Raw genomic sequence first — 27574 nt, forward strand, 5'->3', positions numbered from 1 at the left:
AGGGGCAGCCCACCCCTGAGCCCTGCCTGCTCCTTCACTGCCCCCTTGTGCCCACCCAGCCCAGACGCACCTCTGTGTCCCCTGGTGCCCTTCACTTTGGCCCTGGGGCTTCTTCCTTCCTAACTCTCCCTCTGGCATGGATGCTTTCAGTCTGGGCCAACATCTATCATGTCAGCTGTGTGTGAGGACACACATTAAAAATGAAAATGATAATGATAATAAAAACAGCAGTTACCACTTTCTGAACATTCATTAGTGGAAGGAGTGTGGGCCACGTTGGGGAATCAGTCTGTGGCTGAGATCAGGGCCCAGTATGTAATGGAGGATCAGGGATCCTCTGCCTAGCATCCAAGGACCAGGGACAAGTGGACAGGGCCAGATGCTGGTCTGCGACCAGGGTGAGGAATCAGTAAAAGTCTAGGAAAGTCTAGGATCAGGGCTTAGTATACAGCCACAGCCAGGACTCAGTGTATGGCCTGGATCAGGGTTCGGTGGGACCAGAGTCAGGGCTGAGCCAGAGGAAGGCATCCATCCTCAGACACAGGGTCCCCTCTCCCCCAGCTTCTGATATGCCCCACCTCTTCTCTCCCCTCCCCCCTCCCACATCCTCACCACCTGGGTCACCAAGGTAACAAGCCCCGAAATAGTGGGTGTTTTGGCAGCTGAGGCCTAACCTGGGTCTATCCTGAAAGGCTGTGTGCTGCAGTAGTTGCCATGGGAACTGAGTGGCATCCTCCGATTAGCCCAGCTTGGACACCCTCTCTCCCACCCACTGCCAGTTTTCACATCACTCAGGCTTCCTTGTGGGGGCTGGGCTGGAGCAGTGAGGGGGCAACACGCAGGATACAGAACCCTGACCCCACGCCGGGCCTGCCTCAGAGACTCCTGGCTCCTTTGTCTGGAAGCACACAGTGGGGAATATGGCTGCGGCAGGTGAGAGACTCCTGAGGCTAGAATGCTGAACCATGGTTGGTCCTGGCAGGTGGCCTTTCTGGGGCTGGAGGGTGGGGCTGAGATCTGGAATCAGATTTGGTTCAAGACCCAGAGTCTGACCTGGATGAGCTGTTCCTGCTTGTGACCGGCGGCCTCAGAGCGGCCACCTGGGCCCCGTTCTGGGAACAGCTGCTGTGCTGTCTTTCCTATTATGCATGTGAGGCTGTGCGGGAGACTTTCTGGCCGCTACTCTCAACTTTGTCTTGGAGGGGGTATCATGGTGTGCCTTTTCCTGTACCCTAGTTGTGCCCTTGACCCCACCCCTGGGACCTTCTGGTGAAGGTGAAGATGGTATTGATGATATAGCTACTGCTCAGATCTTGCAACCCTGACTCCCTAGCTTGGCACCTTGGCAGAGGTGGAGGTTTGGGGCTCTGCAAGAGGCATAGGAGCCTGGAAGGCATAGGACCCTTCCAGTCCTACCCACCTCAGAAGAGTGAGCACATCGCTCACTAGAGGGCCACTCACTCACTGGAATCCCAGCGCCCCCTGCTGGTCCATCTGAGCACAAGCAAGGGATGCTGGGCCAGCTCTAGCTGTGGTCTTTTTCAAACCCTGAATTTGGCTCTCCTTGGGCAGATGGTAAGGCCCCGGGGAGAGATGCCTGTGATCCATGGGGCCATCAGGCAGGTCCATGCACATTCTGGAACCTACCGTCTCTAGGTTCTCAGCTCAGTCAGGGCCTCTTTCTACCATCGTGCCAGCCAGGTGAGTAGCCCAGAGTGGCCTGGACCCTTGTGCCCTGCTTTGCCCAGTAGGTGGGCAGATCTATAGTCTAGGGGAGGTTTCAGGCTACCAGTAATGGGAGTGGTCGTTCCCTACCCTGGCTCTGGAGTGAAGATGTGAAGACCTTGGCAGTGACCTTGATTGGCTAGGAATACCAAGGAACAATCTCAGGGTTTGAAGGCCCATGGAGAGGCTGGCTGGATTCAGGTGTTTCTGAATGGTGGCACACATTGGTCACCAGGCCTCACACTAAGAGGCAGCACGGGGTGAGCAGGAAGTGACTGTTTACTCAAAAAGTCAGTCTGGGACCACAGTGGATACTTATCCCAGGCCTACCTAGGACCGCCTGGCTCAGGGCAGACAGCAACCCTCTAAAGGGAGTCGGAACCTAGGGCAAAGTTTCCCATGGCCTTGCCCTACCTTGTCGTCTACCTCTGCCAGACCTCGTTTCTCCTTACCCTTTCAAAGTCCATAGCTACCCTTTCGGGCCTCTGCCTACCCCAAAGACAGCAGGGCCCTGAGCTTCTCTTTTTCCCCCAGGTGGCTGGAAACTGTGGTCCTTGTGGGGCGAATGTACGCGGGACTGCGGGGGAGGCCTGCAAACTCGAACCCGCACTTGCTTACCCACCCTCGGCGTGGAGGGCGGAGGCTGTGAGGGCGTTCTGGAAGAAGGTCGCCTGTGCAATCGCAAGGCCTGCGGTCGTAAGTGGGCAGGGCAAAGGTGGGGCTGCAGTGGTGGGTGGGGCCAAGTCGGGGAGGAGTCAGAAACAGAAAGGGGCGGGGTAGGACGTCAATGGGAAGAAAGTAGGCGGGATTTTGATGAGACAAACTTGCCTGGGGACAGGGATGCCTTAATGGCAGAGCCTTAAAGGCCCTGCCTAACCCGGACCAGGTAGGATCTATGAGGAGGCAGGGTACCTGGAGCTTGATGTGGGTTCCGATTCTTCAAGCACTGGGCACAAGCAAGCTGCAGTCAAGCCAGTGAGCTCCAACAGGAGAGGCCTCCGGGATGTATTTCTCTAATAAGGCTTTCTAATGACCTCATGCATTTTTTAGCTGCTTCCATAAAGTTAAATCAAGTTCTAATGAGACTGTCACTCTTCCGGTTTTGTTTTGCTTTTTTGGATGCTCTTTCCTGAGGAGACATCTTCTCCGGAGGCTGGGGAGGACCCTGTGTATCTCACAGGGAGGGAGGCATGGGATGTTGGGTAGGAGAAAGCAGCAGACATTCTAAGGAGTTGTCCTATAGCCGGGGAGGCCGAAAGGAGAAGAGGCACGAGCCTTAGAGAGTGGTGCCCGTAGTGACCAGAAGAGAGCTGGTGCCAGGGAACATGCTCTGCATGGGGCCTCCCAGTTGACCATTGGGGTTAGACTGCTCTGGTGACAGTAGGTGGCCAGCTGTGGCCAAGGACAGAGGGAATCCCACTGGGATGCTGACCTGAACCCCATCCCGCAGCCACTGGGCGCAGCAGCTCACGGAGCCAGTCCCTGAGGTCCACGGATGCCCGGCGACGTGAGGAGTTTGGGGATGAGCTACAGCAGTTTGGGTTCCCATCTCCCCAGACTGGTGAGCTGGCAGGGTGGGTAGGACTGGCCTACACACAGCCCAAGGCAGGGAGGGGAGAGAGTTGGCTTCCGGGACCAGGTCAGTAATGGCCTCTAGTTGCCAGTAGTAATTCTAATAACTTACGGCTATAATGCATCTCATCCAGTTTGTGCCAGACTCCTGCTCCAGGCAGACTGGCTTACGGGAGCTGATAGAAAAGTTAGAACCCTGTCCCAGTCAGACCCAGACCTTGTGGAGCCAAGCTAGTGGGAAAGTAGGTCATTTTGAGACCTACAGAACCCCAGCCTGTGCCCCCAAACAAGGTCCTGCCTCCCCAATGGATCTCCAAACCTGGCACTGCCCTACGGGAAGGGGAACGGCAGGTCCATGATGCTGCAGGACTGGACCCACAGGTGACCCAGCAGCTGAGGAGTGGTCCCCATGGAGCGTATGCTCCAGCACCTGCGGTGAGGGATGGCAGACCCGCACCCGCTTCTGCGTGTCATCCTCGTACAGTACTCAGTGCAGTGGACCTCTGAGGGAGCAGCGGCTCTGCAACAACTCAGCTGTGTGTCCAGGTGGGTGGTGCCGAGCCCGGGAAGGGTGGGGCCGAGCCAGGGTGGGTGGGGCAGAGCCCAGGGTGGGTGTGGCAGAGCGCAGGTGGGTGGGTCAGAGCCCAGGGTGGGTGGATCAGAGCCCAGGGTGGGTGGGGCAGAGCCCAGGGTGGGTGTGGCAGAGACTAGGTGGGTGGGGCTAAGGGTGGTGGGGTGGGGCCTCTGCACAAGGGGACCAATTGTGGCTTCCTGTCTCTCTATAGTGCATGGAGCCTGGGATGAGTGGTCACCCTGGAGCCTCTGCTCCAGCACCTGTGGCCGTGGCTTCCGTGACCGCACTCGTACCTGCAGGCCCCCTCAGTTTGGAGGCAACCCCTGTGAGGGTCCTGAGAAGCAAACCAAGTTCTGCAACATTGCTCTGTGCCCTGGTAGGTGAGAGGGAGTGAGTGGCAGTGGAGTGGGAGAACTGGCCACTTGCCAGTTCCTGAGCCCAGCTTGATCCACCTCAGGTTCACCTCAGGGTGCTCAGAGGTTAAAACCTCAGACCACACTAGTTTGAGATATGACCCTGTGGTGCTCCTTCCCTAGTCCCAGGTGGGTTGTTGCATGGTGTCCCTGGGGTGTCCTTATGTGTCCCAGGCCAGGCTTTGGGGTTCTGGGTGTTCACACCAGCTTCGTGTTCCCTTCCTCCCCCGGGCCGGGCAGTGGATGGAAACTGGAATGAATGGTCCAGCTGGAGCACCTGCTCTGCCAGTTGCTCCCAAGGCCGCCAGCAGCGGACTCGAGAGTGCAACGGTCCTTCCTATGGAGGCGCTGAGTGCCAGGGCCACTGGGTGGAGACTCGAGACTGCTTCCTGCAGCAATGCCCAGGTCAGGATGCCCTCTCAGGGCTCAGTGGGGACAAAGGGTGGTGCCCACTGGGGAGGTATGGCCGTTGAGGGTTGGTAAAGGGTAGAAATGGGATTGGAGTTCAGGTGACAGTGTCAGGATGAAAGTACAGGGCGGTGAAGATGGAGTCGGGGTTAAGGGTAGTATGGTCGGGTCGGGGTGCAGGGTAGGGTTTGGGGGATCAACAACATACAGGACGAAAATGATGGGGTTGAGTGCAGTTTAGAGGGATGGGGTGGGGTGAAGTGTTAAGCGGGTTCAGGATGGAGTCGTGGAGTAAAGGTCACAGGGTTCAGCTGCACATGAGATCCGGCTTCTTTTCAGAGTCAAGTTGCTTTCAGACCTCTCCCTCGTTGATCTCAATTCTCTGTCTCCTCATGGCTCTTTGCCCAACACTCCTGTGCCTTTTGTCTTTGACCCATCCCTATGTCTCTGCTTCTCTATGTCTCCCTGACCCCACTTCCCTACTGATCCTGGGCCCTACCTCCCCCTTCCTGCCATCTGTGCCCTGTGTTTGGCCACCCTTGCAGTGGATGGCAAATGGCAGGCCTGGGCCTCATGGGGCAGCTGCAGTGTCACATGTGGAGGTGGAAGCCAGCGACGGGAGCGTGTCTGCTCTGGGCCTTTCTTTGGGGGAGCAGCCTGCCAGGGCCCCCAGGACGAGTACCGACAGTGTGGCGCTCAACGATGTCCTGGTGAGACCCTTCCCACTGCATTCTGGCCCAGAAGGATGGGGAAGAACTGGCTATCACAGCCACTCATCCCTGTCCACCTCACTGTCTGGCCCTTTGCAGAGCCCCATGAGATTTGTGACGAGGACAACTTTGGGGCCGTGGTCTGGAAGGAGACTCCAGCTGGAGAGGTGGCTGCAGTCCGGTGTCCCCGCAACGCTACAGGTAAGAGTAGTGATCTGAGAGGTCATCTTTGGACAGCTGTCCCCATAGGCCTTGTCTGAGACCCAATGCTCACGTTGCTCCTGGCATCCAGGACATCATGGCAGCCATTGTGTCCTGAGTCCATGCATAGCAGGGCACATACCAAGCCTTCTGCTTGAGAGATCTCTTTTCGAGTATAGACAGCTCTATGATCCTTCTACCATTGCCCCTGTATAGCGGGGAAGCAGGCAGAGAGCAATCAACATACCTACCCTGGGTTTGCAGTCAGCAGGAGGGAACGTTGCCTTTGAACACCGGTAGTTATAATCCTATGTAAGCCCTGGGGGCTGACGAAGTACTTTCAGAGAATAAGAAAAACAGAATGGGCGCCATGGGAAAGGAGCCTGCCCAGCCTCATACACTGGCCTTCTTCACTTTGAAAGGATGTGGGTAGTTCCTGTACCTGGGAGGCCTCGGGGAGGGAGGTTAGGAGTCCAGTTCAAACTCCGACTCTGCTATCCTTCACTATATTACTTTGGGGAAGTGACTTGGTTTCTCTGATCTTCAGTTTTCTCTTCTATAACATGAGGACTTGGGGTAATCCTTTGCCCTGGGCTGCTGTGGGCAGTGGGTAAATTGGCCCAGAGGGGCAGGGGAGGTGCTAGGTGCTGAGTATTGCAAACCATGCTTGCTGCCCCCATCCTTGGCTACACCTTCTTGCTGGCATATAGAAACAGAAGAAAGGCAGCACCCATCCCTCATGGTGCCCTTCCCTGGCCTCTTTCTACATTCACGGTTACACCGTATTCTCCTCATTTCTGCATCAGGCCACCCTATGTTCCTGTCTGGTAAAAGGGCCTGAAACATCCCGTGTGGTTGTCTTCATGCATTTATTTACTCCACTGTCCCTGCTCAGGAGTCTTCTGGGGGCCCTTCTCTCTGAGAGTGGAGCTTTGCGTTTTGGGGTATCAATTTTTTATGTTACCAAATGGCTCCTAAAGGCTGTACGAGTGTCCAGGGGTCAGGAAGCCACCTGAAGTTCTGTAAATGTCCCAGGATATGGCCAGGGGCTAGAGGACAGCTGTCCCTCGATCTCTAGATTGCAAGGGTCTCCAAGAGTGGCTCTGGCTGACCCCAGACGTCCCTGGTTGGCTGAGGATCCCACCCTCACACAGCACGGTTCCTGAAGATAAGGTTCTTGTTAGGATCCAGAGTAGGGCTGGAGTTTGTGGCACACAGGAACAAAGCCAGCACGGCCTGCTTCTAGGTCCCTGGGGTCCCAAGCAGAGCACTTCTGCCTGAGGGTTGTGGGTAGGATCCCCCAGAGCTTCTTGGTGAGCAGTCATGTGAGGAAAGGAAGTTTCTCCAGGCCTCATCCTGCGCCGCTGTGAGCTGGACGAGGAGGGCATCGCCTTCTGGGAGCCGCCAACCTATATCCGCTGCGTCTCCATCGACTACCGGAACATCCAGATGATGGTGAGGTTGACCCCAGGGGCTCCAGGAAATCACCCCCACTCTTTGGACACGAGATTGGGGGCTTTAGGAACCTCCAGGCATCGGAGGTCCCTGGCCCTGACCTGGCGGTGACAGCATACAGCCCTTTTCCATCTCCCCAGACCCGAGAGCACCTGGCGAAGGCTCAGCGGGGGCTGCCAGGAGAGGGGGTCTCAGAGGTCATTCAGACACTGCTGGAGATCTCGCAGGATGGCACCAGCTACAGCGGCGACCTGCTCTCCACCATTGATGTCCTGAGGAACATGACAGAGATCTTCCGCAGGGCTTACTACAGCCCCACGCCCGGGGATGTGCAGGTGACTCCAGAGGGCGGGGGGGGGGGGGCAGCTCCAGCAGGGAACACTTGGGGAACTGTCAAAGGAACCGACCTCTAGACCTCAGCCAGAGATTCAGTCCCCAATGTTGAGTGTGGACTGGGCTATGATCACACCATAATAATGAGTCTTAAACATGGTCACACACTGAATCCTGGCCTGGTCATAGGATGGTTTCTGTTCCAGGTCATGTACTGAGTTTAACCTTTGACCCATGTCACACTGGCCATAGATTAAATCAATCGTGCTGGAATCTGCTCACACACTGAGCTCTGGCCTTGGTCACATATACACCCTCACTCTAATCGCATACTGAGCCTTGATCTATTTCTGGCTACACTCTGTGCTTTGATCCTGGTCACACACAGCCTCGATCCCGGTCACTAAATGAGTCCTGATCTTGGTCATTGGTTGAGTCCTGGTCCTAGTATAAACTGAGCCCTTACCCTAGCCATGGTCTGAGCTGTGATCATCCTCATGCACCAATGCCTTGTTCCATTTCTCTGGTTCGTATTTCCAGAACTTTGTCCAGATCATCAGCAACCTGCTGGCAGAAGAAAACCGGGATAAATGGGAGGAGGCACAGCTGGTATGTGTGGAGGTGGGGCACCCTCAGTGCTAGCCACAGGATCGGGATAGGAGCAGGCAGCTCTAGGCCCTCTACACCCCAGGCCAGCCATGGTGGGGCCTTCCTGGGTCTCCTCAACCCTGCTTCCTGTTGACTGCATGACCTTGAAAACACCCCTTAACTTTGTGGGTTTCATTTCTCTACCCCTGAAAGAGTACAGTGGCTTTTCCGTGGGGATAAATGAGAAGAACCGGGTGTGTCCTGGATCGGGAGTGGGGGTGGGTGGCGAGTCTTCCCCATCTGCTCTTTTTTGTTCCAGCTGACCACAAACCTGCTTTCACACGAACCCCAGGGCAGGAACCCTCACAGGGAGTATTTGGAACACTTTCCCTTGCTCCAGATTAGGATCCCCTGTGGTGTGCTCAGCAGCTTCTCTGATCTTGTCCATAAAATGCAAGTGGACACTTAGAAGCCAGGAGCCTGCTACCCTGCTATGCAAGGGACTGACCCACAGGGCCCAGAAAAAGAGGTAGCAGAGGAGGGGAGAAGGCAGGAGAAGAAAGGGCGGCACAAGCATCTTCCCCGGCTTGGGCTTCCCCACCTCTCTCCATCTCAGATGGGCCCCAATGCCAAGGAGCTCTTTCGGCTGGTGGAGGACTTTGTGGATGTCATCGGCTTCCGCATGAAGGATTTGAGGGACGCCTACCAGGTGACAGACAATCTGGGTAAGTTACCCCCATGGCCCGGGTCCGTAACTCTTGGCAGAGTCTCTGCCTTATTTTTGTTTTTCTCCCTCATCTATAAGATAAGAAATCACCACACCCTTCTGCAGCCACATAGTAAGTAGCCTGGGGCTTAGATCGAGTTTAGAAGGCTGACATCAGGAGCCTTTGGGGACCTTAGACCCAGGCAGGGACCTGGAGATCTCATGCTAGGGTCACATTCAGGAATCCAGCCACCTCTGAGGTTGAGGCTTCCTTCCTCCTGCCACCCCAGAGCCACCTCTGCAGCTGCTGTTTGTCTGCCCTCCAGTTCTACAAAGCCGCGGGGCAGGAGGACTGGTTTGCCTGGTTGTTGTTTCCACCTTCCTGTACCATAAGAGTGGAGATGGAGGCAGGCGGTGGTGGCGCACACCTGTAATCCCAGATGTAGACTGGGCAGTGGCTCGGAGGGTAGCTGGTAGCTGTCCTCACAGATATGTATTAGTGCTTGAGATGTTTCCCGATCTAGGTTCCACCCCTATGTCCCCCTAAGGATGGGACTGCAGCCCCTCAGCAGTTGGCTTTACTCTTTCACTGGCTCTGTCTCCATCTCATTCACTAGTGCACTGGTCTGTCCTCAACGCTTACAGCATGAGACTGATGTTTTCTGTCCTTGGACCCCACTCCACCCCAGACGGACACCTGTCCATGCCCTCCATCTCCCCTCTTCCTCCACCAGGGCAGACTGGCCCTTTGCCCTGCCGGCTAACTGCGTCCCTTTTCCTCACTAGGCCTCTTGCTTATCTGACCCTCCAGCCAAGGCTCCAGGCCCCATGGGCTTTTAGTGTCATGACTTTCCAAGCTATATGCCTCTGACCTCATCCTTTCAAGGCCTGAAAGCCAACTGGGCCAAAGTCCCCAGTGTCCATCTGAGCCTGCCATCGCAGGTCCAGTGAAGCCCTGACATGCCATCCCAGGCATGTCCCTAAAATCCCATGTCTGAGCCCCTGATGCTGCTCCCCCTCAGAACCTAGGAGTCACACGCTTCTGCCTCCATGCCTCCCTACCTTCCACCCCACAGGGCCATCTTTCAGGGGGCTGCTGCCATAGTCTGATCTCACCCTGCTGCTCTCTGCCACTTCTAGAACCTTTCTTCCCTTTTCTTCTGTCTCCCTGGGATATGCCCCTCTTTCCCCCCCCCCAGTCCCCCAGGGTTTATGTAGAGTTGACTCTGCAGGGGGCTTCCTGGCTACTCTGTATGGGGATGTCACACCCCCTTTGCTGTCACCACTGACAAGCCATGCCTCCACTCCATGTCCACACCCAGAGGGGTCTGCTGCCCACATGTCCTCAGCATCAGTAATGACCCTGCATACAGGCTCAGAGCAAGTGCCAAACGAGGCTGTGTGCTCATTTCCATGGGAGACTCTCAGCACCAAGGGCCAGCTCAGGAAGGTTTGTCTGTCCCCATGGCCTCTGGTAAGGCAGATGCCTTATGGAGATGCACTATGGGAGAATCCTCGGGCTCCCGAGGCCTCAGAGTCCCAGGAGGGCAGGGCCAGGTGGGGAGGCTGCTGAGCCTGTCCAAGCAGGGTAGGTGGCACAGAGCAAAAGGTAGAAAGGACATGAGTGTGCCTGGGAGTGTGGCCCAGAGCTCAGCAGTTCCTGCTCTTCCATAACTTTACAGGTAGCCCCAGGCTGTGGCAGTGGTTAAAGGGTAGAGCATTTGCATGGAGTGGGTTACAGGGCATGGAAGGGGAGCTGGGAAAGCCACCTCTCTTACAAGGGCCCTCCCTCTGTCTCCCAGCCCAGTGTGCATGTGCTAGAGGAAGACAGGGTGGCAAGGAGAGAGATCTAAGATGTCGTCTGGGGTAGAGAAGGGACCGTCCTGCTGAGGTCGGTGCTAGGTTGGAGCCTGGTCTTGCATGAACTGGGAGGGCTCCAAGGACGAGTTCCCCTGGCAGAGACTTCTCAGGCTAGGCTGCAGGAGAGTAACAGCCTACCTGACTACTTCTGAATTCTCCTTTCGCATCTGCTGTTCCTCTCTCACCCAGAGAGACTATGCCTGAAGCTCAGTCACCTCATACATACTCCCCCGACCCCCACCTTTCTTGATAGAGGGAGAGAAGGCTGGAAAATGGGTCTCAGAGTTGACCCATGACCCCAGTGAGTTGGGCGGATAGTGGGAAGCAAGACGGGTGCTTAGCTCCTGCGGATCTTTCGGTGCTCACAGAAGTTACCTGGCCCTAGTGACTGAGCTTGAGTCTCGGTACTCACCAGGCCAGACGGGACCTGGTCGGGTCTGAATCCTCAAGATAAGAATTCCTGTAGGAGCCAGACAGTGGTGGCGCACACGTTTAATCCCAGCTCTTGGGAGGCAGAGGCAGGCGGATTTCTGAGTTCGAGACCGGCCCAGCCTGGTCTACAGAGTGAGTTCCAGGACAGCCAGGGCTGCACAGGGAAACCCTGTCTCGAAACAAACAAACAAACAAACAAACAAACAAACAAACAAACAGACTTCCTGTAGGGATTCTGGCCTGCTGTCTCATACAGTCCCTACCGACCATCTTTAGACTCTGGAGACTTTGCTCATGTGGGGGTTGGGGACTCTGGAACCTGGAAGTTAGGGTCCACAGGCTTAGATCTCCTGACAGACACCTGGCCATGTGGGCCCTGCCCACCCTCAGCCTCAGGAAACTTTCACCACCATCTTGCACCAAAGCCTACTGCCTCGGTCCCAGCTGCCACTCCAGGTAGGTGATGCTCCGTTTGTCTCGCCCCTACCCCGCTTCAGTGCTCAGCATCCACAAGCTTCCGGCCAGTGGGGCCACCGACATCAGCTTCCCTATGAAGGGCTGGCGTGCCACAGGAGACTGGGCCAAGGTGCCAGAGGACAGGGTCACCGTGTCCAAGAGTGTGTTTTCCACAGGGCTGGCAGGTGAGGCTTGGGAATGGGCTGGGCTGGCGAAGAACCAGGGTCCTAGGACCTGAGACTCATCAACTTGAGATATTTTCTAGTAGGGTTCAGTGCACTGTCTCCAGTGACAGGGAGTATCCCGGGTACTCCTTGTTACTCCCGAGGCCGTCTCCTTGCCAGAAGCTCTCCCTTTCCCTCCATGGGAGAACATACCAGAAGGCTAGGCAGAGTGCGAGGGGTTGGGTGGATCACTCAGCAACAAGGACGCAGCTTCCCAGGGGGGAAGAAATGTATCCTGTCTGCCCATATCTCTTGTGAGATCACTTGAGGAGATGAGCGAGTTCCTTCTCCCCATATAAAGTCCAGGTTGTTGCCCCAGATTCCAGCTGCACCACTGCATCTGTGATGGGACATGCCTTCTCTTGTCAGGACCTTGGACATGACCATATCGATGAGACAGTGGAGGCCACTGGGGCGAGGTGCGGGGTAGTGGGCAGGGTTGGGGTAACGTGTGTTCCCTTCCAGAAGCTGACGATTCATCTGTGTTCGTGGTTGGTACTGTGCTCTACCGAAACTTGGGCAGCTTCCTGGCCCTGCAGAGGTGGGTGACTTGGAAAGGGGAGATAGCCTGAGCTCCTACAGGTGACCAGTAAGGGATTGGTAGGCTGGGCATGGTGGTATGGGGGGGGGGGGGCGGTGCGCAAAGCATGTCCTGAGACTGGGGCTGGGCTACAAGGCTGGCTCAGTGCCACCCCACACCTGTGACAGCCTTTGCTGCTTGGATGTCCCCCAGGAACACAACCGTCCTCAACTCTAAGGTCATCTCCGTGACTGTGAAACCCCCGCCTCGATCGCTGCTCACACCCTTGGAGATCGAGTTTGCCCACATGTACAACGTGAGTGCTGCCCGCGTGTGTGGGTACCCGGGCACCTTCATCAGTTCTGAGTGCATCCCCGTACACTCCTCCCGGGCAGTAGCTTTTGGGGTCCTAAGCAAAGTGGCTCTCGCCTGAATTTCAAGAGAGGAAGCAGTCTTCAGGCACCCAGGGCGACGTAGCAGGTTGATGTGGATGCTGAACTATAGCCCATTTCTGACCTGCGTCCTAACCCTAATCCCGTGCTCTATGCCTCCACTCTAGACTCTGATCCCCAGAGGGAATCTGCTTGCTATTTCCTGTGCCCATGACCCAGCATCCTGGGAGCTGCGTGACAGGCCATCTACCCCAAACCAGGGCTCCAAATCCCTAGGAGTTGCTCCCTTCCCTGCCCAGGTTGCTGGGAACGTGTGAGAGCCACCTTCTGCCAGAGTCAGGACTGACCAGCAGGCTCCATCATGCAGGGCCTTCGGGATGACAGTGCCAACGGCATCCTTCCAAAACTCCTTAGGATGCCAGGCCACTACTGTGAGACCCTGGCAGGTCCCCAGCTCCAGGGATACCTTGATGGGCATGAGGAGACCTTAGTGGCTGTCAGCCCTCTTGTATGACTTTTCAAAGACATGAGCTGAAGCTCCTGCATCCCGCTGTCTCTGCTTCCGGTTGGGTTGAGTAAGAACCCCAAGGGGGTAAGGCAACTGCATTACTCAGCCAGGATATGGCAGTGCCAGGACCTAGCCCTCAGGCCCGGGGTGGGGGGAGTCTCAGGAAGAACTCAAACCTGTCCTTTGTTCCTTTGTGACCTTGGGGGAGTTTTTTTTTTACCTTCTCTGCACCTTGGCTTCCTTCCTTTATCAAACAGGAACAAGTAATTTCCGTGAGTCTTCAAGGCCTAGAGCTACTGTGAGCATAGCATAGACAGACCCCACTGTGGTGGGCTCCCTCCCTTTTCTCCAGTGCTGAGCCAAGTAGCTCTCACGGGGGATGGGGCCCTGCAATACTCTTCAGGTCCTGCTTCCAGGACCAAGGACAGCGACAGGGCAGCTTCCCCCTCATTCCCCCACTCCCTTAGGCACATCTGCCACTTCACCCTAAGACTTTTGTCCTTTAGCGCAGCCCTATCATGGGGTCTGGGCAGGAACTGAAGCCTTGTGTTGGGCACTGGAGAGAGAGGGTCAAGCCGGGCCTAACTGACTTAAAGCCACTCCTCTCTGCTCTGAACTTCAGGGTTTTTTTTTTTTCTTCCCCCTTACACAATGCAGTCTTTTGAGCAATGGCACCAGCAGCATGTGTAGGGCCCCCATGAGTGGATTCAGTGACCCAGTTTGGGGCTAAATGTAACAGTGGCCCTGACCTCCCTTTCTTATCTCTTAGGGCACTACCAACCAGACCTGTATCCTGTGGGATGAGACAGATGGGTAAGTTCTTTTGGGCTTCGTAGCCCTGGGGCCCTAGGATGGTGGGAAGAGCTTGCGGCATGCTGGGGTAGTGGAGGGCAGGTTTACCGCCATTCTCTGAAACCTCTGGCCTCTGGTACATCTACATGGTCCTCCCTTTCTGCCTGCCCAGGTCTGGCTTCAGAACCAATTGGTTTGCCCTCCTTATTCTCCTAGGAAAGTCCATGGCTTGGAGAGGAGGGCCGGAGGGATGTGTCCTAGCTGGGTGCTGAGGTCGGGCATTCAGGCTCTTCTGCCCTGGTTTTGGGGTTGGTGCACGTATCAAGCACTAAGAATCAGGAATGTAGTAGCCGTGTGGACTAAGACAGCTTCAGGGTTTGAGGACCCCGAGACTCCAGCCAATCAGGGGAGGGGAGGGATCCAGGTATCCCTAGCAGCATATGACCCTGGGCCTTGTGCTCAGGCCTTCTCAAGGACATAGTGGTCACCAGCCTGCTCCAGGGCACTCTGTCAATGAGTGGGGCGTCCTGGCTAGAATAAGAGGCCCCGGTGAAATGAAAGGGATGCCTGGAGGGACCTCCTGAGGCAGGCTGGAATAGTGGTGGGGGAAGTCAGGAACTTGGTTGGGTTGAAGGTTTGGGGAAGGCCTGGAGGTGGGGCCGTGTGTGCCCTTTGGCCTCCGCATGTATTTAGGATGATCTCGTTGGAAGTAAGGAACAGAGACCTTGTCCCCTTCCCCTGGGTGGGTGGTATGGGAACTCAAGTGGTCCCAGGTGCTGGCAGTGTGTGCAACGAGCCCAGATGCTGTGGGTTGTGCAGTTATGGGTGTGCCCTAAGCATCCGGGAAGGCGACCGGCTTGGGAGATGAAGAAGGTTCTGAGAGAGGTGCAACCGCAGCATCAGCAGGGAGGCTGGGCGGGGCGGGGGTGGGGGGCTCAGGGAGGCCGAGGAAGCTTGAGCAGGAGGCAGGATAACGGGGTGCTGGTGGCTAACTGTTAGCTATCGTGTGGGGGTAATTGTCTGCCACAGTCATCTTCTGGTGACTGTGAACACTGATGAGAGTCCTGAGGTCCTAGTTACTCCGTTCTGCATCTCAGGGAAGAGGGACGGTGCACAGTAGAAAAGTCGGTCCAAATGAGTGTCAGGTCTTGCCCTACCAGGAGGTCAGAACAGCAGCTTGTATGGCAAGTTTTTGAGCAGGGGCATAGTGGCCTCTGTGTGTGCATGTTGTGGGATAGGCTGATTGCTACACAAGGTTCTGGCAAGCTCCATGCGGTGCGTGTGTCTGAGGAGCCACCAACCTGTTCACCCTCTTAGTCCATCCTGGCACCTTGCAGACTCCTCCCTCTTCCTAGTAACATGAAGACCAGCCTCCTGGTGGGGCGAGCCCATCAATATTTCTGAGGTCCCAGACAGGTCAAGGACACTGTCCCTCACCAGGCTATAGCCCATCAGACGCCCCATGAGTTGAGGCTCCTGTCCTTGGAGCTGGCAGCTGCCTGACATTGGGTAGGATCAGGACAGCTAAAGGACCCTGGTGAGCTCTCAGAGGTTTTAAGTTAGTGTGGCCTCCGCCTGCCCTGTTTTTTTTACAGCTCTTGGTAGTGACCTCAGCCTTCCGGATCTGCCCCAGCCCTAGAGAACTGGACCATGGGAGGTCAGGCCCCAGGAAAGCAGAGTGGTAGCTATTCAGCTGAGTGACCCGCATCTAGGCAGAGACACAAGTCCATCCTGGCATCACTCCTCCACTTACATATTACAAGGACTCCAGAGGCTACAACCAGCCGGAAGCCCAATGGTGATTGAGGGGGCTTCTCAGAACAGGCATCTAGAATGCTTGAGCTGAGGCTACAGGGGGAATAGATGGTGGACAGGCTGGCTTTTGTAACTTCTCCAAGTCACAGCCACCCATCTCCCCTAGGCTGAGTGGCTGGCTCTTCAGTCCATAGCTTGTGGCCATTACTTTGACTATGACTTGTGAGTGTGAGTGTTTTCCTATTGTCCTAGAGGGGGCAGAGCAGTGGCCTACTTCAATGTGGCCTGCGCTTGCCTGTGCTTGGCTGAGAATAGGCCAGGGGGCCAAGGAACGGCCTGGCCACTAGGGGGAGAGGACAGCCTTCTGTGACTGCTACCTGATAGACTTGTGATCCATAACCAAACCATGCTAATCTAGGGCAGAGTCCAGATCCCCACCTGGAAGAGGGCTGAGACCAGACACTGGTCATACCTGAGTGCTGACCCTACCTGGGATATTGAACTCTAGCTCTGGTCAAATGCTCATCATGGTCACAGGTTCAGCTTTAACACTAGTCACACACCAAGCTCCCATTCAGACACTAAATGCTGGCTCTCATCACAAACTGAGCCCTGATCTTAGTTACACACTGAGCTCTGACCTTAGTCATACATTTTTTCCTAACTACATACTGAGCCTGGATCCTGCTCATACACTGAGCCTTGATGTAGCTCACACACTGAATACTAATTCTTATCAAACACAGAGTCCTGATCCTGAGCTCAGTGAGACCTGACTCTGGGCACACTCCAAGCCGTGACCTTGTCCATGTTCTGAGCCTTAATCCTGGTCATACTCTGAGCCCTGATCCTGGCCATACACTGAGCTCTGTCTCTGGTCACACATGGATTCTGACCCTCATTACACACTGAACCCTGATCTTGGTCCTAGGGTGAGTCCTGCTCCTTGGCTCCGTTGGAACCGTTTATGTCTCCATGGATACTCTGTGATAGTCATTCCATATATGACACATGCTTCGGGGATCACCTTCTCCTCCAGGCACATGTAACAGCTGATAGTGAGACACATTCATGTAGAGAGCAGACCAAGGGTTCTCACCTACAGTGTAGACCCTCTTCCTCCCTTTCCTCTAGGAATATCCACACGCCTGCAAGGACTCTGGTAGTGTAACCGCCGGAGATGCCTGTCTGGGTGCCTTAAACATTTGTTCAGAGCCTCTGATGTAATCCTATCCTTATGTAATGTCTGTCATCTGTGTCACTGGCTCTGGGTCTTGAACTCTAGATTGGCAACGGGATTCAAGTGCTTTGTTTCTACCAGCCTAGCGAATCATGGCCATTGACTGTGAGAGCCTGGGATAAGAAGGGAGGAGGAGGGGGAGGAGGAGGAAGAGGAAGAGGAGAAGTCCTGGCTGGAATATACTAACCATGCTGCATCCCCAGAAAGCCCCAGCTTTGTGTCTCTCCATTGAGGGGGACAGTGACAGTCACGTGTGTATTCCCAGAGTCTTCTGCCACCTGTTAGGATGAGAACTGGTTTGTGGGAATGGGTATCAGGAAGCAGGGCAAGATGGATGATCGGGTCATGGTGGTCAGTGCTGGGCAACGAGTAAGTAAGGTAGGAGCTCAGGAGTGGGGTGGAGCGGGGTGTGGACCGCAGGGGTACAGGGTGAATGACTGAATGGAGAATGAGATCTAGAGGACAAGCAGGTGCCTGAAAGGGGACCGGATGTCACAGGAAGTGGGGCCCTTGTCATACAGAAAGGCCTGAGCTCTGACCTCGGGCATTGACAGAGCTGTCCCTCTCCAAAGCATTCCTTTTCAAACTCTTGATTCTTTCCTGGGTGGATCTCCTAAGTCCCACTAGGTCCACCCAGTTCTCTCACAGAGCTCCTGTCCCAGTCCTCTGACACCCAGGTTCACAGCCAAAGAGCCTGACCTTAGGCTTGAAGGCTCCCACTACGTTCAGGAACCCTCTCTGCACACCCGGGCAAAAGCATATCTTAGGAGTCCACCCCTCTGTTTGTTTGTTTGTTTGTTTGTTTGTTTGAGACAGGGTTTCTCTGTGTAGCCTTGTCTGTCCTAGAACTCACTCTGTAAACCAAGCTGACCTCAAAGTCGGAGATTTGTCTACCTCTGCCTCCCAAGTTCTGGTGTTAAAGGTGTGTGTCACTATTGCCCAGTCCAAAAGTCTGTCCCTTTATTTTATGAGTACACTGTGGCTGTCTTCAGACACACCAGAAGAGGGCATGGGATCCCATTACAGATGGTTGTGGGCCACCATGTGGTTGCTGGGAACTGAACTCAGGACTTCTGGAAGAGCAGTCAGTGCTCTTCACCGCTGAGCCATCTCTCCAGCTTCAGAGTCTGCCCCTTTAAAAGTCCATCTCCTTGGAGTGGACAGGTAGCAATGCCAGGCAGACTTGACAGGGCCACTTGTGCCTGTCTGTCGCTCGTCATTGTGTTTGCTCCTACTGGGACAAAGGAAGCAGAAGGGAGCAGGGCAGAGTGAATTTAAGGTGGCTTCTTACAGGGGCCTCTGGGTTGGAGAGCTGGAGGAGGTGCATAGGGCCATTAGGCACACACAGGACCAAGACCCTCACCCCATCCAGAATTTGGGGTTGGGCTGGAACATCTGCTCTGAACCTGCTTTGCTATGGGCTCCCATCTTCTTGTCCCCCATCTTTCCATCAGCGATGCAGCCTGTCTCTGGTGTTACCTTGGGGTAGACACCGGGTCTTATCCACAGGGTCCTGACTGTGTAAGGCACACAGTGGTCTTGCAGCAGATGTCCAGGAAATGAGATCCAGGAAATGAGTGTGTCCCCTCTTATCTAGGTTACCTTCTCCCTGGGGAGAGTGGTAATTCACCTATTCATTCATTCTTTCACTCCATCCTTTACTCCTTGAACACAGGACAAAGTCCAGCTCCCCTCCCTACACTTGCCTCCGAATACACCCAGCAGGATGCCCCTGGGTACCAGCTGAGTCCTTCTCCGAGGGCTGCTGGTCTTTGGGATCCCATAATCCAACCTTTTCCAGCTACGGAGTGCTTGATTCTGCCCACACTGGCTATGCAAGCCTGGGCTTCAGTTCCCAACTCTATGATGGGGCAGGAAGACTTACTTTCAGGACTCCATAGGGTCCTCGGGCTTGTGAGGTGGCACTGTCCCCACCAAGCTGTCCCTGCCTGACTTGACTTCCTCCTCATTACCCTCACATTCCTTTGTCTCCTCTCTTTTCTTTCCTCCCTTGTGGAGACAGGATCACATTCAGTAATTCAGGTGACCTGCAACTCATGGCAATTCTTCTGCCTCAGCTGGGATTACAAGAGTGAGCTGCTTTTTTTTTTTTTTTTCCCTACAAGAAGCCTTACCTTGATACTCTGCCCACAGCTGCTTCCTTCGATGCACGGCAATGAGGAGCTTCAGAGTGAATGGAGGATTTGAGCTGGGGCGGGACTGAAGGGCTTTCCCATCACCCTTTGCCACTCCAGGGGTCCACTTGTCCTGCAGGTTCCCACCTTGTCCCAGAGTGCTGGGCTTTTGCCTACAACATTCTCATCCACTCCCAAGGCTGAGCCAGTGGGGCATGTGGGCTCCTTATGCCTACTGCAAATGAACCAGAGGCCTTTGTCTGACTACCTGATTATGTGGGCAAGCTTCCGTCGTGTTGAGCCTTGTTTTCTCCACCTATGAAATGGGCTGTTGTCCTGGTTGATGATGTGCTGAGGGTCAGAAGCCTCATAGGCACAGTGCTATCCCATAGGCCAGTGGGGCATGCTGGTTGCCTGGAGGGCACCATGGGAGGAGGGAGCAGGAGTCCAAGGCTACAGCACAGGGTGCACAGAAGCCCAGCAGAATGCAATTGGAGTTGGTGGAGCTGCAGGGGGAGGTCCAAGGAGAGAGAGGTAGAGAGTGGGGCAGAGAACATACAGGCAAGGAAGCGGCTGCCTGGGCCTGGCCCGGGATGGGGGACTTTTATAATCACCATACCTCTTTTTAGATGTGGAGATTAAGTAGGCTCTCTGGCCTCAGACACGACTTGGGAGAAGTAGAGTTGGTGTGGGTCCTGTTCTCAGATTGCAGGACGCATGGAAAGGAAGACACAACAGAAACACTTTGCAGTTAGCTGGGAGGATCGGGTGGTGTAGGAGCCTGCTCCTGGCCCTTGCCTGGAAGTGTCGGAATGATGGAGGTGACCAGGTCCGCTGGATCAGGTGAACAGTGAGGTGCAGCAAGGAAGGTGGCAGTGGCAAAAGCAATCATGAAGGCTGTCTGTCTGTCTGTCTGTCTGTCTGCTCTTCCTGCCCTGGCCTGTCAGGGAGCACACTGAGGTTCCAGAGGGAGGATCACGCATCAGCACTGTGCTGGGTACATGAAGCTGAAGAAAACTGTTGAATTTGGGGGACAGTAACATCCTCAAGACAGGCTGATGTTGCTGGCAGGGCAGTCACGTGCTCACGGCAAGCAGAGGGTCACCGGTGCCGGTGAAGGAGAGCACACTGGACAAAGCAATGCCACCATGCTGTGGAGCTTTGGCTGGTGCAGATGGTCCCAGTATTGTTGATACACGCTGCGGGCTGCACTTGTGGACATGGTGATGGCATCTGTGCTGGTGTAGGTGATGCTGGTGGTGGCCTGAGGATGCGGTGATGAGGGAGGAGGAAGGCTGGGTAATGTCTATGTTGAGAGGGAGCTAGTACACTGAATAGGAGCAGTGGAGAATGGGGTGGCGAGAGAGGGGCTGGTAACAGGATGGTGGTGGTCCTGGCTCTGTGATCTTCACTACTGCTGCTGGTGAATCTGAGGCTGCTGCTGCCGGTGAGTGATGTACCATCAGTCATAATAGCTGTTGTGGATGGGAGTGATGGCGCTGTGGAGGGCTGTGTCGATAACAGGATGGCGGTAATAATGGCAGCAGTGCTTCTGTTGGCGACGGGAGTGGTCATCATGGGGTGATTGAAGGTCCTGGTGAAATGATGCTGATGATGGCAGAGGTGATGGACTTGATGTAAGAGGCATGCTGGCAATGTGGGGCTGGCCACGGAGGTGACAGCTGTTACATGATGGTGGCCACAGAGGGAGGCGTGTCTCAGATCATGGTAGTGACCATGAAAGGAGTATCGGCAGTGACTATGGAGGTGGTGTCATGACGTGACAGTGGTTACGGAGGTGGGATGGTGTTGGTGATGAGGTGGTGGGTATGGAGGTGGGATCAGAGATGTGGTGACCAGGTGAGGGGGGCGGGGGGGCATAAAGTTGGTGCAGGGGTGGTCGTGGAGGTGGTAGTGATGCCATGGTGGCTATGGTGATGTGACAAGGGCCGTGGAGGTGGCAGTGATGGCAGTGGTAGCCATGGGGGGAGGGATGAGGACACGGTAGTGGGGATATAGTGGTAGTCATGGAGGTGGTTTTGGTAACATGGAAGCAGTGGCAGAGGTGGTGGAGTATACTGGAGTAGGTGGAGTAGGAATGTGGTAAATAATGACTGCAGATGCTACTGGCCTTGTGTTTTTTCAATGTTTTGGTGGTGGGTATAGGTATTGTGGGAGGGGGCTGGATCTGGGAAGATTTTCAGGTCCCCAATGGGTATTCGTTCCCTTCTTCATGGGGTAAGTCTGGAGTTACCATATGGACATGATAGGACAAGTAGGAGAGGAAGGCTTACACATGGAAGTCTGGAAAGATGTCTTGTAGGTGAGGTTAGGTTGGGTATGGTGGCCATGGGGTATGGATCATCTGGACCTAAGGGAATACCAGGAGTGCCCAGTGCCCAGCTGTCATCAAAACAATAGGGTTTGAGGGCTGTGGCATCTGGACAGTAGCCTCTTGACTGGCAGGAAGGTGACAGGCCAGTGGATGTGTCTGTAGGAGCCATAGACAAGAACCTAGGAGAGAGAGACAAGGGCTCAGGTTGGGCATCAGGCACCTTTCTGAGCCAGGTGCAGCCAGTAGGACCCTGTTCTCCAGGACAGGTTGTTTTTGCCAGACTGTGGAGCCATTGTTCACTCTCCTCAGGTTCCCCCACTCTGTCCGTCAGACAGCCATGACCCATGTGCCCTGCCTGGTAACCTGAGAGGAGCCACTAGGCATAGAGAGGGACAGTCTGAGACCAGAAGCCCCAGTGCAGTGTCTGGCGCCAGGTAGGAGAGAAGAGACTAGCGTCTGGGTGGGAGGAACAGGAGAAGCCCCCAAGGCTCTGCACAGATCTGAGATGCAAAGAAGGGCTCAGATGGCCGCATCTCTATAGGCAAGGGCACCAGACTCCAGGTGTTTGGATCTCAGAAAGCCAGGCCTGGACTAGAGTCTCAGAAACAGCACAGGAGGGGCGCCAGCTCAGCGGCAGGGTGGAATAGCCCCGAGGCTGGGCATAGTGATCAGTTCCTCATGGGAAGAAAAGACAAAGAGCTTGCACATCTGGTCTTCTGGAGCCAGCAGCAGCCATCTTGATGCGAAGCGAGAAGTCGGTAGATGGCTCTGGGAAATGGGCACACCTGATGGAGGAGGTGTGACTAAACAGGCTGAGACCTGGGATGGAGATGGATCAGGGGAGTTGATTTCTGGGGTGCAGATAGAGGCTGGCTCGTGAGGGTTTCTCAAAGGCCCAGTTGAGAACCCCTCAACTGCAGGAGCTTCAGTCCCACCCCTGCCCAGAGCCTAAGATCCCCCAGTGGAGTGCACTGTGCCCACTCCTGGCTGTTTTATACCCTGTGGGTGGACACCCTATGAGTCATTCATACTGGGGTGTGAATTAGCCCATCAGATCCAAGGGGACCCCGACAGGCGCAGTCCTATAATAGCACCTGCTCGTGGGCTGGCGGGAGGCATCACGATGCAGCGAAGGCCCTTGCTCAGTGGGTGGGTGGTGGGCTCCATGCACTCTCTGCATACTGTCCCCTCATGTTCCTCAAACACACAGGCCCTGAAGAATCTATCGTTCTCAGAACAAGTACAGGTAACTGCCTACCCGCTGCCTAACAGGTAGCTCGGCTCCGAGTGAGGTAGGGTCAAGAACAGAGGTTCATTTCTCCTGGGCTGGCAGGTACGAGGAGAGCAAAATCAGAAGCTGCGTGTGTGGCCAGCTGCAGGGATGTCCCCTCAGGGTCTTCCTAATTTGTTGGGGCCACCTATTTTGGACACTACTGGAGGTGCCTGTAACGGGGGGGAGGGAGGGGAGGGGATGCTAGGCAGTCAATTGGTAATGAATGTCTTTTTTGTACCACTGTCCCTGGGACCTGGGGATAGGGTTGTGACTCTGCTCTTGGAGCTGAGGGTGAAATGAAGTAGGGGGCTACATTGGCTCAGAGGCTGCAATGGGAGTTGTGGCTGCTCCCAGGTTTAGGGAGAGCGACATAGAGCTAAGGTTCTTGGCTGGTGTGGCTGGGGTCAGTCCCCAATGGTCCTGTAGTTCTGTGGGGAGCAATATGGCCTTGGATTCGTGTGAGGATAGAGCCTGGGAAGTTCTTCGGGCAGAGGATGGTTTAGGAGGTCATGTAGACAGCGGGGCTGAGGCTGAGCTGGGACGCAGAAGCCAGGTGATAGTGGTAGATCCCCAGCAGGTCCCCTTGGAGGGCCAGGCCAGCGGGAGGCAACCACCCTGACAGAGGCTGCTAGGGCAGGTGACCAGCATGTGCAGGCGCTGGGGAAGCAGGGAATGGACACACTTCCCATGGACAGAGTGAATGAGTGGCATCCACAGAGCCTTGCTGGGCCTTTATCCTTCCTGCCTGCCTTCCTTGCCTGGGGTCTGTACTGGATACCCTACCCTACAAACATGCCTGCTAGTTAGGGGGTGACGGTGACCTGTCAGAACCTGTGCCTGGGGTAGAGGAAGTTGAATCAGGCCAGGGGGTCATTAGAGGTGGAGTGATGGGACAGGGAGTTGCCTCCAGGGCCATGTGTGGCGACATGTATATCATTGGGCATCGCGGCAGGAGCCAGATAGAATTCCCATAATGGAGAAAGGTCATGAGTGGCATAGAGATGGGCAGTATCCAGGTCCACCCTGGGACCCGTCTGAGGGCTGCAGGCCTCCACCTACACAGGATGATGGGGTTCCTTGTTATGATTTCTTGCTGGTCTCTGTCCAGAAAGGTGTCGCTGGTCCAGCTCCTTCCCAAGTTCTGGATCTGTTGCCAGGACATGGTGGGTGGGGGAGCAGGTATGACTGTCCCAGATTCCTTAGTCCTGGTTCAGGATAGGGGCCCGGCTGGATGACCCAGGTCACATTTCTGAGGCCCAGAGGACAGGTGGCAACAGCTTCCACTGTGGGAGCAGCAAGCAAGGGAGAAAGGGATGCCTGTGTGTGCTGTGTGTGCCTGTGTGAGTAGAGATTCTCACAGCAGGGTGGCTTTCAGTGAGGCTTGGGGAAGAACTTCCAGATGTCAGAACCCCAAATTTTATGAAAGGGGGGATGGGGGCTTTCTCCCACCTTCAACAGGTAGGGTGTCAGAAGTACAAGAGTCCACCGACTAGGGCAACCTCCAACTTGTGCTGAAAGGCCTGTGGTCCAGGGCTTTGGGGGTAGCTCCTCCATGGCTTCTCAGACTGAGTTCTCCTCCTGGCTTGGGGCCCATCTGGGATTCTGGGTTGCTGAAAGGGGCCTGATCAGATCTACTTTCAGCCAGGGTTCAGATGGGGACAGCTGGGGGGCAGCAGTGGAGAAAAGCTGGAATCTAGGCCCCGCTGCCCTCTTGCTGTGTGGTCAGCCGCACCCCTACAGCTTCCTTTCAGCGTCTACAAAGCTGACCCGAGGGCTGCAGCAGAGAACGGAAGATGAAACGCACAGGTGCCTCAGAGCAGAGCGGAAGCTGGGGAGGGAGGTGAGGAGAGGACTTGTCCCTGGGCGGCACGTGGGGTGCCCACGGTACTCCTAACACACGTGGCGGCACTTGACTAGAGAGGTAGGCAGGCAGAGGCGGGCCCATATGGCAGTCTGGGCAGCTTACAGAGGTTAGCTCTGCCCCCTTTTCCATGCCAAGCCCGGCTGGCTGGCTGGGTCTCTGGGCCCACACAGGTACCTTCCCTGCCTCCCACAGACTGGAACTGGAGAGTCTGGCCCTGGTGACCCTCATCTGGGTAAGGCGGCAGCCACTCCTCCCCTGCCCCTGGGAGGCTAAGCTAATTGGTGCTAAAGCAGAGATCCTGGGCCTCTCTGGCTCTCAGGCTGGCGGTCTCCCAGTGGTGGCCAGCACTAGTCAGCCTGGCGCCCAGTGGGTATCTGCGAGGCTGTCAGGCCGCCAGCCTCGTTTCCCTCACCCTGCCTCAGGGTGCTATTCCTCTGAATCTTCCCAGCAACCGTCAGGCAGGTAGGTTAGCTGAGATCTCAGGGTCCCATTGGCCAACAACATGGTCAGGCCAGCGGTGGCATGCTGGCCCAGCACACAGGACTTTCTTGGAATGTGTGTATGCCGATGACATTTGTTAGTCTGTGCTGGCCTTCTGTGTCTGGTCTGTCGTCTGTGGCGTGAGACTGTCCCTTTGTCACTCCTAACCCTGAGAGTGGGTACCGTGAGAGCCAAGACACCATGGCTCCTGACCTGAAGGGTGGGCCTGGAGGGGGAGGTAGAGGTAGCCAGAGGCATGTCTGGCACACAAGTCTGATCTTGGAAAACCTCTAGGGATGGTGGCGAATCTGGGGTGCTGTTCAGAGCAAGGGGCTTTTGGGGGAGCCCACATTTCCTTTCCTGTTCTCTTTGTACCCTAGGTCCTTCCCAGTAGGATCTGTAGTCTTCTCTAGTGGGGATAATATATGTTTGTCCTGGGCTATAACCAGGGACTTATAGTGCTGGCTGTGCAGGGTAACAGGCTGGTACTTGAGTAGTGGTCCTCTCCGTTCCCTGGAGTTGATACTGTGGCTGCCCTTTGGGGACAGGCAAAGTTCTGATGGGACAGGGTCTCAAGGTTTAGAGACTTTCCTGAGGGCAAAACTTCTGCATTGGAGGGCCTTTTCTCAAACTTTGGGCCTCAAATCCTGGCAATCATGGGCCAGGAGCCTTGTAGTTCGGCGTGCACTGCATCTCTCAGAGTGAGGTAACCAGCATAGGGGATGGAGAGGAACCCCCAACGCCCAGAGCAGCGCTGCAGCCCCTGGGCTAGTTCGTAACCTGCCAGGCTTCTCTGGAGTCATTCTTTCTGAGGGGCAGAGGGACCGAGAGGGAGATGCAGATGCTGCGGGTCCTATCTCCCTGGGCCTGACTCACTGGGTTGTTGAGAAGAGGGGGAAGGAAGGAAGGAGTCACTGGGGATTAAGGGAAAGCCTTAGACTCCTGACAGCTAAGGCTGCTGTTGGCTGCCAGCATGCGTTCCAGTCAGGCACTGAGTTGTGCAGTGCTGCGCTGTGTTGGGGGTCCCTCCCCTCTTTAGAGACAAGGAAACTGAGGCGGGGGGGGGGCAGGAATAACTGTGCTCCTGCAGGTAGGATGCAGCAGAGGTGCTAGTCTTTTCATTCTTAGTATGTATGTGCAGTCGGGACTATGGGTTGGTCAGGGCTGTGCACAGGGAAGTTGTCCAATGCCACCAGGGAAAGCAACCCGACAAAGAAAACCCACCACAGGTGTAGATAGGCAGGCCCATTCCTGTCTATGGATTTTATAGTCTTCACTGGCACTGTGGAGGGGGCCTGGAAAAGGGCCTCAAGCCATCATTCTGGCTAGGAATGGAAGCTACAGCCTAAAGGCTTCCTGAGTGCACAAAGAGGACATCTGGCTGGCCTCCCAAAGCCTTGGGCTGGGAAAGGATAAAGCCTTCCTGGCCTTGGGTTCAAGAGATCACTCCCACCTGCGACTCTCATTAGTCCAAATCATGGGGGTGGGGGTGGGGGTTGCTTCTGGAACAGGAACAAGACTGAGTTCCAAAAAGGTGCCCCCTGGCACTTCCTGCAGGGCAAGCTCAACCCCAGGGCCAGAGGGTGAAGGATGGAAGCTGGCAACTTTCTGTTCAGAGAACTGCCTGGTAGGCCCCAGGGGAGGTAGAAAAAGGAGGAGGGGGGATATTTGCTGGAATCCTTCAGATCTTGGTGCACCCAGAACATAGCTAGCTAGCACTTTGCTTAACTGAAATGGGGCCAGCGGAGGCCTGGAGGCAGCAGGAGGGGCCAGGGTCAGCGCGCAGAGGGAAGTTTCCAGCAGCTGGCCAGCTCCCTGCAGGGAGGGCTGTGCTAGTCCGGGACTTGGAGCCGCAGATACCCTGGCGGCCGGTCCTGGAGGATGCAGCCGCGCGGCCGCGCGGGATGGAGCCATCCCAAGGTCACCAGCTCCGAAGAGCCCCGGGCTGTGAGGCTGGGGTACTCCGGGGCGGCCCCTCGCGCGCCCCCGCGCCGGGGCCTCGGGCTCGCGCGGGCTCGCGGCCGGGCAAGCTGGCGGGCGGGGCGGCCGGGCCCCGGGCCAGCTCCCGCCTCCCTCCCGCCGCTCCCGCGGCCCGCGCTCCCGCGGGCCGCGCTCCGCGTCTCCAGCGCGCGGCGGGCGGTGCAGAGCGCGGCCATGGGCGCCGGGGCGGCGGGTCCTGGCGGCGGGGCGGTCGCGCGGCGGGCGCAGGTGCGGGCCGGGCCGGGCCGGGCGGGCGAGGGGCCCGCGCGCCGCCGCTGACGCTGTCTCCCGTCCCGCCGCCCGCAGACCCTCCTCCTCCGCCCCCCCGCAGCTCGGGCCCTGGTCGTGGCGCGGCTGCCGCACGGTGCCCCTCGATGCCCTCCGGACTCGCTGCCTGTGTGACCGGCTCTCCACCTTCGCCATCTTAGCCCAGCTCAGCGCCGACGCGGTGAGACCCGGGCGGCGGGGGGCTCGGGGCGCGGGACGCGGGCGGGGACGTGAGCGCGGGCGGGCGGGAGGCGCAGGGCCAGGCCCGGCTCCCCACCAGGGGTCTCAGCGCCTGGCAGCCACAGTGTCCCGTTGAAGTCCTGGAGATGGTGAGTGGGAGCCTGGTGGGTGGCAGTGTGGAGTTTAAGAGACCCTC

The 27574-nt window shown here is 56.2% G+C and overlaps 1 protein-coding gene across 4 annotated transcripts in view; it reads left to right on the forward strand.

Moving 5' to 3' along the window:
- Adgrb1 (adhesion G protein-coupled receptor B1) overlaps positions 1-27574 on the forward strand; it is a 72271-nt gene that overhangs the window by 19724 nt on the left and 24973 nt on the right. For 3 of the 4 annotated variants that reach the window (XM_029547927.1, XM_029547930.1, XM_029547931.1), the window contains exons 3-18: positions 2260-2421; positions 3176-3286; positions 3679-3843; positions 4083-4247; positions 4516-4689; positions 5238-5402; positions 5502-5603; positions 6952-7058; positions 7199-7393; positions 7932-8000; positions 8596-8704; positions 11475-11618; positions 12123-12198; positions 12391-12493; positions 13847-13890; positions 27238-27379. In XM_029547927.1, the coding sequence (XP_029403787.1) occupies positions 2260-2421; positions 3176-3286; positions 3679-3843; positions 4083-4247; positions 4516-4689; positions 5238-5402; positions 5502-5603; positions 6952-7058; positions 7199-7393; positions 7932-8000; positions 8596-8704; positions 11475-11618; positions 12123-12198; positions 12391-12493; positions 13847-13890; positions 27238-27379 (2033 nt within the window). The remainder of the gene's footprint in view (positions 1-2259; positions 2422-3175; positions 3287-3678; positions 3844-4082; positions 4248-4515; positions 4690-5237; positions 5403-5501; positions 5604-6951; positions 7059-7198; positions 7394-7931; positions 8001-8595; positions 8705-11474; positions 11619-12122; positions 12199-12390; positions 12494-13846; positions 13891-27237; positions 27380-27574) is intronic. The other variant, XM_029547929.1, reaches the window with a different exon arrangement.

Source organism: Mus pahari, chromosome 17 (genome assembly GCF_900095145.1).
Source record: "Mus pahari chromosome 17, PAHARI_EIJ_v1.1, whole genome shotgun sequence".
Classification (NCBI taxonomy): domain Eukaryota; kingdom Metazoa; phylum Chordata; class Mammalia; order Rodentia; family Muridae; genus Mus; species Mus pahari.